At 31.4% G+C, this 15,200-nt stretch overlaps 2 protein-coding genes across 2 annotated transcripts; one reads left to right on the top strand and one right to left on the bottom strand.

The window, feature by feature from the left end:
* Nucleotides 1–2,192: 2,192 nt before the first annotated feature.
* On the bottom strand, nucleotides 2,193–2,888 carry LOC109340977. Its single transcript, XM_019578756.1, has one exon. It carries the CDS (start codon nucleotides 2,886–2,888, stop codon nucleotides 2,193–2,195), a length of 696 nt encoding a protein of 231 aa, XP_019434301.1.
* A 7,834-nt stretch (nucleotides 2,889–10,722) lies between these two features.
* LOC109340978 (xyloglucan endotransglucosylase/hydrolase 2) lies at nucleotides 10,723–13,292 on the top strand. The gene is made up of 3 exons (XM_019578757.1): nucleotides 10,723–11,056; nucleotides 12,044–12,237; nucleotides 12,800–13,292. The coding sequence occupies exons 1-3, from the start codon at nucleotides 10,778–10,780 to the stop codon at nucleotides 13,176–13,178; spliced, it is 852 nt and encodes a 283-aa protein (XP_019434302.1). The 5' UTR covers nucleotides 10,723–10,777; the 3' UTR covers nucleotides 13,179–13,292.
* Nucleotides 13,293–15,200: the final 1,908 nt, after the last annotated feature.

The raw sequence follows: 15,200 nt of genomic DNA, 5'->3' as shown, positions 1-15,200 counted from the left end.
AACTCAAAAACCACTTTTTGAGCCGTACTGGGTGGATTTCGGCCCCGACAGTGGTTTAGAACCCACTGTCTCCGAAAATTACCAAAAGTTACCACAAAATAGGAAATAAAATTTCAAGACTAAAACTCAACTAGAGTTTCGTCTAATTCTTTACCGAAATTTCCCAGAAATTCATTTTCGAATATATAATTAATAAAAATATTAATAAAATCTTATAATTCGAAATCGTAAAATTCGCGGTGTTACAACCTTTGGATTTATTTTTACTTTATAAACCCACCTTACACCAATGGCCTTCTTTCCTTTTGGTAACTGAGTGAGCTCCCAGGTTCTATTTTTCTCAGTGGACATGAGTTCTTCTTGCATAGCTTCAAGCCAATGACTCTGTTTAAAAGCTTCTTCTGAGCTTACTGGTTCCATTTCAGCCAAGAGAGCCATGTGAACCAATTCTCCTTCAGTGGTGATTTCTGAGTCTGGGAAGACTTCATAGTCACTTAGTCTTGATGGTGGTTGTCTGGCTCTTTGTGGTATTGGTTGGTTTTGAATTTCTTCACCAACTAGTTGATTAGTATGCAATAGTTCCTAATCTGCTAGGCCTTCATCAAGTTGCACTATTGTGTGTCTTACTGGGTCATTGCTTGTTTCATTCCAATTCCAGCTTTGTGTTTCATCAATTCTCACATCTCTACTCAACATTATCCTGTGACTTAGTGGATCATAAACCCTGTATGCACCTGTAGTGTGAAAGCCAAGAAATACAAGCTTCTTGCTTCTGTCATCAAGCTTCTTTCTTTGAGCTTCAGGTACATGAGCATAGTAAATTGAACCAAACACTCTGAAGTGATCCACCCTTGGTTTTGAGCCTGACCAAGCCTCTTCAGGTGTGGTTTCCTTTAGCCTTTTTGTAGGGCATCTATTCATGATGTACACTGCTGTAGAGACAGCTTCACCCCAAAACCTTTTTGGCATAAACTTTGTTCTGAGAATACTTCTTGTCATGTTGAGAATGGTTATGTTCTTCCTTTCTGCAGTACCATTATGTTGATGGGTATATGGAGCAATTACTTCATGAATCAATCCTTCCTTGACACAGAAATCCTTCACCTCATTTGACAAGTATTCTCCTCCTCCATCACATCTCAGGGTCATCAATTTCTGTCCATTCTATCTTTCTACTTGAGCTTTAAAGTTCACAAAGATTGAGAATACCTCACCATTCCTCTTGATCAGGTAAACCCAAGTCTTCCTTGTAAAGTCATCTGTGAAGGTCATGAAATACCTATTGTTTCCCAATGAGTGTTCTTCAAAGGGGCCACATACATCTGAGTAGATCAACTCAAGTGACTTTGTTGATCTAGTTGGTATGTGAGACACAAAGCTGTTCCTACTTTGGTTGCTTGACAGACAATCATCACACAGTGTGCTTGGACTACTAATTGATGGTAATCCAGTGACAATTCCTTTCCTGCTCAGAAGCTCAAGGCTCTTGAAATTCAGATGGCCATACCTCTGATGCCAAGTACAATTATCATGAGTTGTCTTAGATAATAGGCACTTGTGATTATTGACTTGAATCTCAATCTTGAAGGTTCTGTTTTTGGACAGTGGAACCCTCAAGATGATTCTTGTCACAGTCATATACTTTAGCATCTTGCTATCATGGTCATTTCATATCCTTTCTCAAGTAGTTTCCCAAGGCTAAGTAGGTTACTCTTCATCTTGGGCACATATAGGACATTTTTGATGCTTACACTCTTCCCATCCTTTCTTCTGATTGAGATATCTCCAACTCCCTCAACATTGATGGAGCTATGATCAGCAAACTTCACTCTACTCTTGGCATTTTCATCAAGTCTCTCAAACCACTCCTTGTTGCCTGACATGTGATTGGAGCACCCTGTGTCAAGATACCAGTAATCATCCTTGACTTCTTGTTCTGATGTGACCATTAGTAGGACATGTTCCTCCTCAGATTCCTCCTCTTGAGCCAACCTGACTTCAATTTCTGGACCACTGCCATGAGCAACCTTGAACCTGCATTCAGATGCAAAGTGACCAAAATTCTTGCAATTAAAGCATTGAGTTTTCTTCTTATCAAAATTCTTCTTGTTTCTCTTTGACATCTGGTCTTGTCCACTACCTCTGTTTCCAGAGAATGAGTTTGAGTCCTGCCTTGTTCCTTCATAGCTTCTTCATTTTTCAGGTTTCCATTTGTTCTTAAATCTCTTTGTGAGATTTCCTTGATTGAATGGCCTTCTGCTTGCTTGAGCTTGGAGAGCTTGATCAGAGTTTCTCTCTGAGCTTCTTTCTTTGATCCTTTGTTCATGTGCCTCTAAAGTACTTTGCAATTCTTCAATCTTGAGCACCTCAAGATCCTTATACTCCTCTATGGCAACAACCACATGATCAAACTTGGGGTTTAAGGTCCTCAACACCTTTTCAACTACTAATTGATCCCTCATTATTTCACCACATCCTTTCATCAGATTTGTCAGTGATCTGATTTTGGTGAAGTACTTTGCAATTGTGTCACCATCTCTCATTTGTAGTAATTCATATTCTCTCCTCAAGGTTTGGAGCTTCACCTTCTTTACCTTCTCTGCACCAGCATAGCATTTTTCAAGGCTGTCCCAAGCTTCTTTTGTTGTTTTTGCATTGGAAATCTTCTCAAAATTCGATTCATCCACACACTGACGAATCATGAACAGGGCTTTACAATCTCTCTTCTTACAATCTCTGTGAACTAGTCTCTGAGCCTCAGTTGCATCCTCACCCACTGATTGATAGCCTTCTTGAATTATATCAAGTACTTCTTGATAACCAAACAAGACCTTCATCTGTATGTGCCATCTTTTATAGTTCTTGTTGTCCAGAATGGGTAGTGTCATTGTAAAACCACTATTTGTAGTCATGGATGAACTGATAAGTTTCCCTTTTCTCACCGATCCAGGAATCGTAAAAATCACCTAAAGCAAAGCTCTTGATACCACTGTTGTTTACTTCACTTGCAAACTAGATGAAGAAGAAGATTAAGCACGAGAAGAAGAAGAAGAACAAGTTTGGAGAAGAATGAAGAACTATTGGTAAAGAATGTAGAAGAAGAAGAGATGTGATGAGAGGTGAGTCTAGTCTTTGTTATTGCCTCCTTTTTACGCATTATCAATTACAAAACAAACACTTCTATTTATAGCATCAACCAATTAACTACTTACTATAAACAGAAAGTACACACTAACTAGATTAACTAACTAAACTGAATTACAAAAAGTATCAACAACACTTTTTATACCACCTGGGTTTGATTTGTCAACTTATCCCAACCAGGAATAGGGCAAGATGATCTAGAAATGAAGCTTGATCATTCATCTTTCCTTTTATACTATGATATCGTCTACTATGACAAATGTCAAATGATTATTTAGGTTTGGTGCATATGGCTTAATAGCCTTTTCAAAGTCTTAAATATTGACTGCTATACTTGAGTGAGAGATATTGGAATTATCATTATCAGCTTGGTTTGGTTGTGATTTGATCATCTTCTTTATTGGTTCATGTTGATTGTGGAGACTTGCATACTGTACTATACAGTATTTACACCAACTCAATGTCATGGGCTACTACATGGAGATGCATTAACTTTTTTCGGTGAGCAAAATGAAATTTTTATTAAGTAACAAAAGTACAATCAGTTATAAGAGAGTTACAAGATAAGAACAAAAATGCGACAAGATTAAAGTCTAACTGTAGTGAGAGAATAGACATCACATTCTAAAAAAAGACATCACATGATTTTCACCCCTTTAGAGATTCAATAACTTGTGTGCTAAGATCTAGCATGGTAGTTTTTTTGTCTTGATTATCTTGAAAATTCTACATCACTAACTCTGAACTTACTAGATTAGATTGCATTTAAAAAAGATCAAACCATTTGTATTTCTCAACAAAGTTATGATTTCACTCTTAGTTCAAAGATTGCATTTCTTTGTTTCCTTTACATGTATTTGAAAATAAAAAATAAATTACGGTGATATATACTTTAATCTCCAACGAAGTATTACTATTTTTATTCCTAAGATACCCTTAAGACATTTATTAACAATGTCCATACATTATGTCAAAATCGTCAAAGGATTAATAATAAATTTCCGAAGGAAGAGGACATCATGCATGTTTCATGTTTAATACTTAAGATTAAGGTTTATTGGTTATTTTGCTTTACAGGGTTTTTACTTTGTTTTATCTTTATTTGTTATCATTGACCGAGTATCATTACAAGTTGAGAGATCAGCTCTAGGGTCAAGTGGTGGATTATGTAAAACTCTTGGACTTGATGTATTTCCTTTTTAATGGTGGAGATTTTAAAGATAAAGATCATATATTTCTAATAATATTTCATTTCCTATCTCAAACTAATTAAAGTATTATTTTTTTCATTTTTTCCCATATGATAATATATGATTGGTATATGGCAGAAAGAGAGACACCATTGTAGATTTCTCTCAAACCTATACAGCCCATTGCACTGACACTGCTTTCCCCTCATATGCAATAAATAAAGTCTGTCCCAACTACTGATATGCGTGTTCGTGGATTAGATCATGCATTTTGAAACATTCGATATTGCCATTATATTTTGTTCAACGTGCATCTTGAAAGAATGAACTTATCAATATTGCCATTATATTTTGATCAACATCTTGCAAAAATGTAATATAATCCGCTCTTTATTCGAATTATTTTTTTAAAAATGAATCATAATTGAAAATGAATAGCGAATAATGTAATGACAATGTAAAAAACTCTTAGATTATATATAAATGTAATATCTATGTACTGACAGTATAAAGATTTATGCAGTGACAATTTAAAAAACTCTTACACTGTCAGTCTATCCGTCTTTCAAAAATCAAGATGTTAAATTTTTGGAGCGCTAATCTCATAATTTGTTTGTTATTTAAAAAAAAATATTGTCAAATAACCATTTAATTAATAATTGAGCTGATCAGAACTCACCAAGAGTATGATATCAGACCATAGAAATACCATATTAGCAAAAGCTATAAATAAAAATTGCTCGAAATTCTGTGTATAATTAATAATAGAGATAGACTATTAATTCAAGGTCCTAAACAAGAGTTGGATTTGGTTTTCTTTGTAACTGACTTATGCCCAAGTCACCGCATGATGCAAACCACTACTTTCATATGGTCACCACTCTCCTATACCATTCTTGGGGACAAATACTTGAATCTGAATGTTTGGCAAAACAAAGTTAGGTAGAGGGACACGGCTAATAGATTATACATGGATATCTGTAGAATGAGTCAAACTTGTATAGGTATGTGCTTATATACTGAAACAATTAATACCAACAAAAGATATGTGTAGTGCTGTAAAGTCCCGCAAGATTTCCAGAGAACAAAATGTCAAGTATTCAATTTCTGAGAGCAACATTTATTGAGAGGAACAACCATATATCTGAAAGAAATGATTTCCTTACCAAAAAGTGATGGACACCTTTGGTAGTACAAAAAAATATGGAAAACAATTAATGAGAATTTTAAAATAATTGTATCAGAATTCAAAAGTAACATAATGACTAACCAGATTTTGTATCTATACAAGTTTCACTTAGTAGAGAACAGTGGTAAAGTAATATTGTAGTGATTTAAAAATATATTTGAACATTTGTATATTTTGTATTTCTCTAACTTGATTGAGGCTTCATTTGGTATGAAATTGAACAAGATGTGAAGGGTTTAAGATCCTTCTATATACACAGATTTCAAATTCCATATTCACTCATGCTGGTTTCTAAACTTTTAATTCTCCTCAGTCCTCACTGTGTATGCCAGCCTATCAAACCATTTCCATTATGAAGACCGTGACTTCAAAATTCAAATTCAGCAAAAGTAGTTCTTTTGATTTGTAGATTAATTTACATTAAAAGTAGAAACCATGGTTTGATTACTTTATATGGAATGTGTCCTTCAAAGAGAATATTATGATTACTAATTAAATACTAGTATTATGATACATCCATTATATTTAAATTCACAATAATTATCGTTAATTATTGTCACTAATTAATGGCATAATAGCTACTTTTCACCAAAAGCATATGCCATAAAAAAGTTTGTATGAGTGAGAGAGTCTCATTATTGAGCTCAATTGATGAGAGAAATCACACTTTCTATGATCGTTCCCTTGTTTTTCATGAAAAAGCTGTGATAATTTGGTGAGGAATAAGTAGTTTTGATTCATTAATGGGATATATCTATATCTCAATCATCTAACTAGCCAATTTAGTTGCATCCAGCAATTTCATTATCTGTAAATTATGTATCCTCATTCATCTAGTTGTTTAGCTTTTTGTTTAGTTAACATTTTCAGCACCAATGGTTCCAAATATTGGCTTCTTGAATCTATTTTTTTTCCGATATGGAAAAATTGTATTAATATTAGCACAAAAGGTATTCACCTAATATAAACAAAAGATCAAATAAAGATCTTCTTAGAAAAGAAGGGGCTAGAGGGGATCAAATAAAGATCTTCAATTAGGTTGCATCCTCATATCTCAACCCCCAACAATTTCTTTAACAAAAAAGAAGTACAACATAATTGCCTAATATGTTTGGTTTGACGGGACTAGAGGGGAGGGAAAGAGATAAAATGATTTTAATTAACGATTGATTCAGAAGTTTGAAGGGAATATAAGGTTGTTTCTCCTCCCTCTTATTCAACTAAGACTAAAAAAAAGCATTTATTAAAAATGTAAGATATTTTTACACACTTATTATGTCATTTATCATATATATTTTTTCAATATCAACACTTTTAAATATAAGTAATACAAGTCAACGATAAATATATTAAGTATATATAAATCTTTACACTAATTCATAAATATTATATTTTTCAACTAAACCAAACAAATGAATTATGTTTCTTTCTTTTCCTTCCTCTTAGTTAAAGCTCTCTCCCTTTCCTCCCCCTTTGAACCAAACCTCAATAACATGCAGTGGATTTGTACTGATATGCTTTGCAAAGAAACCATGCTTTAAATTTAATAAGAAAGAAAACTAGAAAGAATTGAAGGACATTAATTAATTTCCCAACAACCATATACAATCACATGAAAATCAGGTCCATTTGAAGTGTTATGCCTTCTAATGCTACTTTTTAAAAATAAGGTATCATCATTTTAGTGCCTTTTTGCAGGTAAAGGTTGGAGATCTGCTAGCTGTTCGCCATAACTTGATTCCCACTTACCATCTTCTATAATTAATAAATCTCAACCCCTCTTTAAATAAATAGTTAGTGAAGATTAATTATCATTTTATGAAAGTTATTGGCGCGTGATAATTCTTTAAATAAGAATTTAGATTTAAGTATTGTGAATAGAAAAACACGTAAATTTTTGCCTTCTTAATGTATTTTTTTGGCTGGACTCAACTTAATCAGATTCTAATGTCATTTATTAAGGATTTCTGCACAATATTTTTGATGAAAAGCTATGATTAAGGATGATATTGACACTAAGTTGGTCACTATATGTAGTTTCTTGAATTCAGGAATAATAATAATAATAATAATAAAATAATTGATAAAAATATATTCTTCCTTGAAATATAAAATTAGCATTAAGTTGCCATTTTAATCTTAGAAGACTTATTTAGTTGTTACTAGAAAAAAATTACTTATTTAGTTGTAAAGACAAACTTAATGCCAAATGTATCTTTAAATATAAAATTGACGTTTTCATCTAAAGTTATGTAATAGTTATTCTGGCTTTTCAAAATATTCTTACACTATAACTAAAAAATATTCTTACACTTTTAAATGTAAAAACTATTAGTTTCTTTGAGGAAATTTTCAGAAGTGAATAAACTATTATAAGAAAACATATCTCAGAATATTAAACAAACAATTTTTTCATAAATCTATTTTCTTAATTATTCAAAACATGTGCCCTAACTCACCGATTTGAAACCTCTTTCTTCAAATATTAAACGATAAGGTTAAGCCTTTCCCAAGTCAATGCCACCCACCTATAGAGTCCTTAAATTTACAACATTTATGTACTTCGGTGGTCATCGCCTCTATAAAACTCTGCCAATATGGATCATGCTCCCGTCCCAAGACCATGATTTAATTTTCGAGACCTTCCTTATTCAATGTTGGACCATTATCACATCGAGAAAAAAATAGTGTAATATTTATATATTTTAATTAAAATTTTATATATAATCAATATATTATTTATCATAAATCTTTATTATTTATATTTCAAAGTCAATTAAATATAAATAATGGATAATATGTTAGTAATATAAAAAATTATTTCACAATTATTGGATATAGCTTTTTTTAGATATAAATAGTACTAAATATCCCACCAAGATGTTAGTTCATGCACTAGTAATTTTTCTCATTAATAATCAGTCATACAGGTAGATTTATATACAATTATATAGGCACGGTACTCGTGAGAAATAAATGCATGAAGGTTTGAATTATTATTTTTCTATTTGATTTGATTTGTCCTTCACATCCAAAGTTGTTGTCAACATTAACAAAATGACAAATTAAAACTGAACCTATGCAACAACCCATAGACAAAGGAAGCAGATAGAGTTATCAGAATGATCGAAGTGGATAACTATGCCATATCATAGCCACTCTCGTGACCATATTTTTAACCCCACATCCAAACAATGTCCCACAAACATGAAAACTTGTAACAATGAAAAGGTTAGAAGGAATGGCTCAGGTATGTACCTTGACACGTGGCATGATGCTAGTGGATCCATGTTTCATGATTGATGGTCCTATGAAGTGGTAAAATACCTTCATGGATTTATTCTCCTTCCATATCATACACAGTTGGCATCCACCACCTAATATTTCTTCCTTTTAAAGAATTGTTCAGTTCATATCATATAGTAAAATGGGGTCTACCCATATATACCGAGACACAATCATTGCCCAGGCCCCTTTTTAAGAGGAGAAAGAAATGCATGCCTATATATCATATAAGTTTTATATATACAGTATTATTTACCATTCATATTTGATCACTATTAATTTTAAAAAAAATAATATAAATAAATAATAGATGATGTACTAACCATATATAAATCTTTATATTAATAGTATATATATACATATTACATTTTTTTTGTAAGAGTGATTAACTTCTTAATCTTCTATACCTTCCTCTTTTGGGTGAAGTTCCAGTTTTTTATAAGAGCACCTCGGATGGCTTAGAATATATATATTAGTTTTATCTGTATGAATCAATTGTTATAAGAAATGAAACGAATTAATATTTATTATTGAATTTTATTTAAATGATTAATATTAAACGATAATTATATATAATTTTCTTAATAATCATACAATCAATAACTATATATGTGTGCTAAGCATATATCATTGGGGGAATAAAATATTAGCTTGAATAAGCATATATGTAGAGGTGATAAAGCAATGAAACCTTTTTGAGTTATCCAACTACTACTGAGTTAGCTAGGAGAGCATCTTATGTGACTATTGAGTTAGCCAGAAAAATATGTTAATAAGTATTGTTGATATGACAATTGACAAGCAAAAGGTTGCTCTAATAATATGCTATAACATGTTAACCAACGTCTTCATAATGCTCATCTAGCTTATATCGTTGGAGAAGCTTGGGAATATCAGCTAAGCTCACAATATATGCTTAGGCCTTAAAGCAAACTCATTCCAGCAATAAAACACCAATAGCGAAAAGTTAGAGTGTAGGTTATTTTACCACATGAAATTATATCACGGTCTTATTTGCTAAATATGATAATTTGTCGATGTATCTAGAATTTGGTGATCCAACATAATAAGATGCAACTATCATCTCCTTCTCTATCATAGTCCGTCCTTATCCTATCATGACTAATGCTGTTGAGGATTAATTAAGTTTTTGTGTGAAGAAACAATAATTTTTAATATGTACAAATATTACAATTAAGTATTTTTTCAAAGTGGAGTCCACTAAATGGAAGAAATGATATTGCATTTTATAAATAATGTTTATGAATAAAATATATATATTTAAATCCTTCTTATTCATTTAATTTTTCTAATAATAATTCTTGGCATTTCTTTACCTGCGGTCATGAAGCCATTTCCAAATCATTCTTCCTAGACTATGCTTGCCCTTTCAAATTTCAAAGATAGCAAGGAAACCCTGCCTAATAATATTAAGGTATCTCCCCCAACTATATCAAATTTGTATTGAAAAATGGGACACTATCATTTATCACACAGAAATAACACCATTCACATAAGCCTAAATAATGAGCAGCAATCATCTCCATTACTTAAAAAGAAAGTATTATTTTAGACTTAATTTTAAAGATAAAATATTATTATAAATATAAATAAAAAGATATAATTATCATTTTATTTTTATTTTTGTCTTATTTTATATAGCATTTCACTCTCTATTGCTTAGGAAAAGTCTAACTCCTAAAAAATATAACATAAAATCTAGTAAGTGTCACCAAAATATGCCCAAACAAAAGCTTCCAGCTTTCAAAACTTGCAAAGCTGGCACCAGCCTATGGCCCCTAGTCCCCTACAGCTCTAAGTTATTGCACCCTCACTAGTCCCACCACTCAATATACCCAATCTCTCATAATATTTCCCTCTCACCCTCACACAATTATATATATATAAACCTATTTGTAACACATTTTATCACATCAAAACAAGCAACAACACTTCTATCCCTTTCAAAATGGCTTCTAGTTCTTATACTCACAATGGGTTTTATGTGCTTACCATGGTGGTTAGCACTATGATTGTGGCATGTGCTGGTAGCTTCTACCAAGACTTTGATCTAACATGGGGTGATAACCGTGCTAAGATATTCAATGGTGGACAGCTTCTATCTCTTTCTCTTGATAAAGTTTCTGGCTCTGGCTTCAAATCAAAGAAAGAGTACCTTTTTGGGAGGATTGATATGCAACTCAAACTAGTTGCTGGCAATTCTGCAGGCACTGTCACTGCTTACTACGTATGTTTTCACAATACCAAAACTAAGTAATGTTATTAGAGTTATGATATTATCATAAATTTTTGGCCTGAGATCATTTATCACACCTACTTTATAATCACAAAAGCTTTTTATTATAAGTGTTTTGCCAAAAGTAGTGTATTGAACATTTTCCATAATATTATAGACACTCCCTTTCATTTTACATCCTTTATAACATCTAAATATAGTATTTTTATCTTTGTTTTTTGTTTCCTAATACTTCGATTATGTTACATCTGCAACAAACATTATTCACAAAACTATACTCATCCCTAGTTCTAATATTACATGCTCAGTGGTTTACTTATTGTTTGAGTAACTTTAGTATTGATTCTTCACGAAAGAGTATGATATATTCTGTCTGAAAATAAGACCATTAATGACATACTTTTTAGACATCAAACTTTTTCAAACTCAACTGTAAGTTCACGAGAAGTGCTATTGTAGCAAACCCACAGAATCAAGTTAGACCTTAGAATGCAGAATTTTACTTTGACAACAACTATTGCTTTATTTATTCATTTCTCACGCCATGGTGCCTTTCAAGCATTGACGGTTAAAGTAATAAAGTTGTACTTTTTGAGCTATGAATTTCACTTGCCATAGAGACAGGGGAAGCTAGCTAAATTTGACTTGGTCCAAAACATAATTTTTTTTATTGCAAAACTCTTATCTCAGCATAATTTAATGACAAAATAAGATAATGAAAAAGAGGAAAAGCTTGAGTTATGTGGGGCTCTTATGTCCTATTTTTCATTTAAAAAAACTTTGGTCTTAATTATTTTCTGATATTAAATTGACCAAAACTAGAAGTTATTACTTTACTCATGCAGAAACTCTCATTCTTACTTTAAAAAAATGCAAAACTAATTCTCCTTTTCTCCTTGTCTTGTGCTGCTGCCACAAAACAAAGCCCATATGAATAATCAATCAATAACAGCAATATTTTCATTCATTTTGTTGCAGTTATCATCTCAAGGGCCAACCCATGATGAGATTGATTTTGAGTTCTTGGGAAACATAAGCGGTGACCCATATATTCTTCACACAAACGTTTTCTCCCAAGGCAAAGGTGATAAAGAGCAACAGTTCTACCTTTGGTTTGACCCCACCAAAAACTTCCACACTTACTCAATCATTTGGAAGCCACAGCACATCATGTAAGTGGAAATAAAAACCAAAATTATACTTGCACATAATCTATTTACACCAATTTCATATATTTAAAGGTGCAGGAATTAAATATCTTGTAACACTTTGTAACTAATTACCAGGCACATGCATTAACCACATAAAATGCATCTAATTAATCTATTATTTATACATATCTTAACTAAGTATGAAAGTAGTGTGAAAAAATGGTGTCACATATAAGAATTCTAATCCTGTAGAGGTATATTTTTTTAGCCTTGAAAGTTGAAACATGATTTTACCTGGTATGAGACATTCACTCTTGAACTTAAATTATTAAGTTTATGTATTAACTAATTATGGGAAACACATATGCTTTCATACAAATTGGGTCACTTTATATGTCATTACTTATGATTAGTTAAAAATACTTAATCATCAAAATTTTAACTTAAATACATTTTTCAATCAATCGGTGACATATGAAGTGACATACTTCTTACGACCACACATATCCTCCACTGACTATGGTTTCTATATATGCTTTTCATGAGTAACCAATAACTAATTGATCATTTGGGTTAACTGTAGATTCTTGGTTGATAACATTCCCATAAGGGTATTCAAGAATGCTGAATCAGTTGGTGTTCCTTTTCCAAAGAACCAACCAATGAGAATCTATTCTAGCCTATGGAATGCTGATGACTGGGCCACAAGAGGTGGATTGGTGAAAACTGATTGGTCCAAGGCACCCTTTACAGCATACTACAGAAACTTCAAAGCCACCCAGTTCTCATCCAAGTCTTTCAATCCAAACTCTGATGCTGAGTGGCAAACAAATGAGCTTGATGCCTTTGGCAGAAGAAGACTGAGATGGGTTCAGAAATATTTCATGATCTATAACTATTGCAATGATCTCAAGAGATTTCCACAAGGCCTTCCTGCTGAGTGTAGAAGATCAAGGTTCTAGGAGAAGAAAAAAATTTGACACATTTGAAGTTGGACTATAATGGTCTTTGTAAAATATATTATTATGTCTATGACTTAAAGGTCTTTTATGATTTCCTCTGTATTTTTTTTTTATATGGATTTAATAGGTATACACTGGTAATGTAAGAGTTTTTTACACTATTAGCAAATCGTTCACTATTGATTTATTAATTACCATCGACTCTAAAAAAAAAGTAATACAAATCAATAGTGAATGATAGATTGATAGTGTAAAAACTTTATACTGCCGCCGGTGTATAGGTTTTAAACTCTTTTAATATTGTGTTTATTCTGTGGTCATTGTATATTTTATATTGAGGGTTCAAAATAAATAAAATTATTTGTAACACTTTTCCTATCAATTTTAAGTTTATTTAAAAAAAATATACTAACAATGTAATTTTTTTGTACTGACAGTATAAAGATGTTTATCATCGACTCTTGAATAAAAGTAATATAAATAAATCATAGATGATATCCAAATTGTTTATAAACTTTACTGACAATATATAGATATTACATTATTTGACCTGTCCCGACCTGTCTTATAGTCACTTACTCATCATGTTTGTATGTGTCTCTATTCAAATGTGTCTAGAATAATGTCACATTTTTTGTCGAAAATATCATTTATTATCTAATTTTTCATCATATATACCTGATTAATAATCTATATACATATATAATTTTATATGTCAAATTATATATTCATAATAATAAATAATATCAAGAAGACTTTATCCAAAATAAGTATACATTATATTTAACGGATCGGAGTCTAGGGTTTTAGTCAAGTTTAAAAGTTGACCTGATCCACATTTAAGGTCGAGATAGTTTCAAATATAGAGTCGGGTCCGAGTTCAAAAAAATGATCCAACCAACATTTGGGTAAAATAAGAACAAAACTAATTCCAATTCAACACATTCACCCATCATTCATATAATAAAATGAGATAGTTGAGCTTATTTGTGTATAGAGTAGTAAAATACTGAGGCTGCAAAGAACGAACTCATTAATCTCTAACAGTTAATTAGGAAAACCCTTCATGTAAACCAAAAAGTTAACAACATAGAAATATTACTAATATATTGGTTATTTAAATAAAAAATTATTTTTATATTAATGAGAAGTATATTGTTATTCCAGATTATTTTTATATTAATGAGAGGCAGGGGAGGATCTTCTCTAGGACAGGTGGAGGCAGTTGCCCCCCTCAAATATTTAAAAATTTTATTAGAGATATTATTTTTGGTATATTTTAAAATTCAACAACAAAATTTAAGGATGAGAGTGTAATATTTATCTATTGTTAGTGTAAAGATTTATACACATTCATTACATCATTCATTTAGATTAATTTTTAAAGAGTTAATAAAGATTGGATATGAATGGTAGGTGATGAAATGACAAAATATAAAAGTCATACATTGTCAGTGCATATATTTTTCTCTCAAAGAATAATATTTCTACACGACTTATTGGACAAAAAAATTCAATATTCTCTTCAAAGCTCTCACCCTCTATGAAGTTTCACTCTCTTTAGTATCAAATGACATGTTCTCCTCTCTTATCGCTGATGTCCCTTCAGATAACTCTCCAACTCAAACTCATTTATTTTTTCACCTTAAAAACGTCATATTTACTCTTTATAAATCAATTTTCTTCAATTGTTTTTTCCATGACACATTATCATATGCCTATGAGTCATGACATGATTACTTATGATTTGTTTGTTTCTTGCATCAAATTTTATTCATGGACGTTGTTATTCTTTGTTAGTAAACTATTTTTTGATTAATTAATTTTAGTTGGGTTATTCCATTGCTATGTATGATATTCTTAATTTCATTATCGTTATCTTTGTATATTTTCTCTTAAAAATTTATTTTTATCAATCTCAAGCATACATTATTTTGATTCTCTATTTGAAATGATAGAAAAACTAACTTTATGCTCAAATTTTGATTCTTCTGAGTTTAGAATATATATAATGTTTATAAG

Source organism: Lupinus angustifolius, unplaced genomic scaffold (genome assembly GCF_001865875.1).
Source record: "Lupinus angustifolius cultivar Tanjil unplaced genomic scaffold, LupAngTanjil_v1.0 Scaffold_313_12, whole genome shotgun sequence".
Classification (NCBI taxonomy): Eukaryota; Viridiplantae; Streptophyta; class Magnoliopsida; order Fabales; family Fabaceae; genus Lupinus; species Lupinus angustifolius.
Note: the sequence above shows the minus strand (reverse complement) of the source record. Positions and strands in the feature narration are given on the sequence as shown.

Coding starts and splice junctions, on each gene's coding strand:
- LOC109340978 (XM_019578757.1), top strand. CDS start 10,778: ATGGCTTCTAGTTCTTATACTCACAATGGGTTTTATGTGCTTACCATG. Junction 11,057..12,043: donor GCACTGTCACTGCTTACTAC/GTATGTTTTCAC, acceptor ATTTTGTTGCAG/TTATCATCTCAAGGGCCAAC. Junction 12,238..12,799: donor TGGAAGCCACAGCACATCAT/GTAAGTGGAAAT, acceptor GGTTAACTGTAG/ATTCTTGGTTGATAACATTC.
- LOC109340977 (XM_019578756.1), bottom strand. CDS start 2,888: ATGACACTACCCATTCTGGACAACAAGAACTATAAAAGATGGCACATA.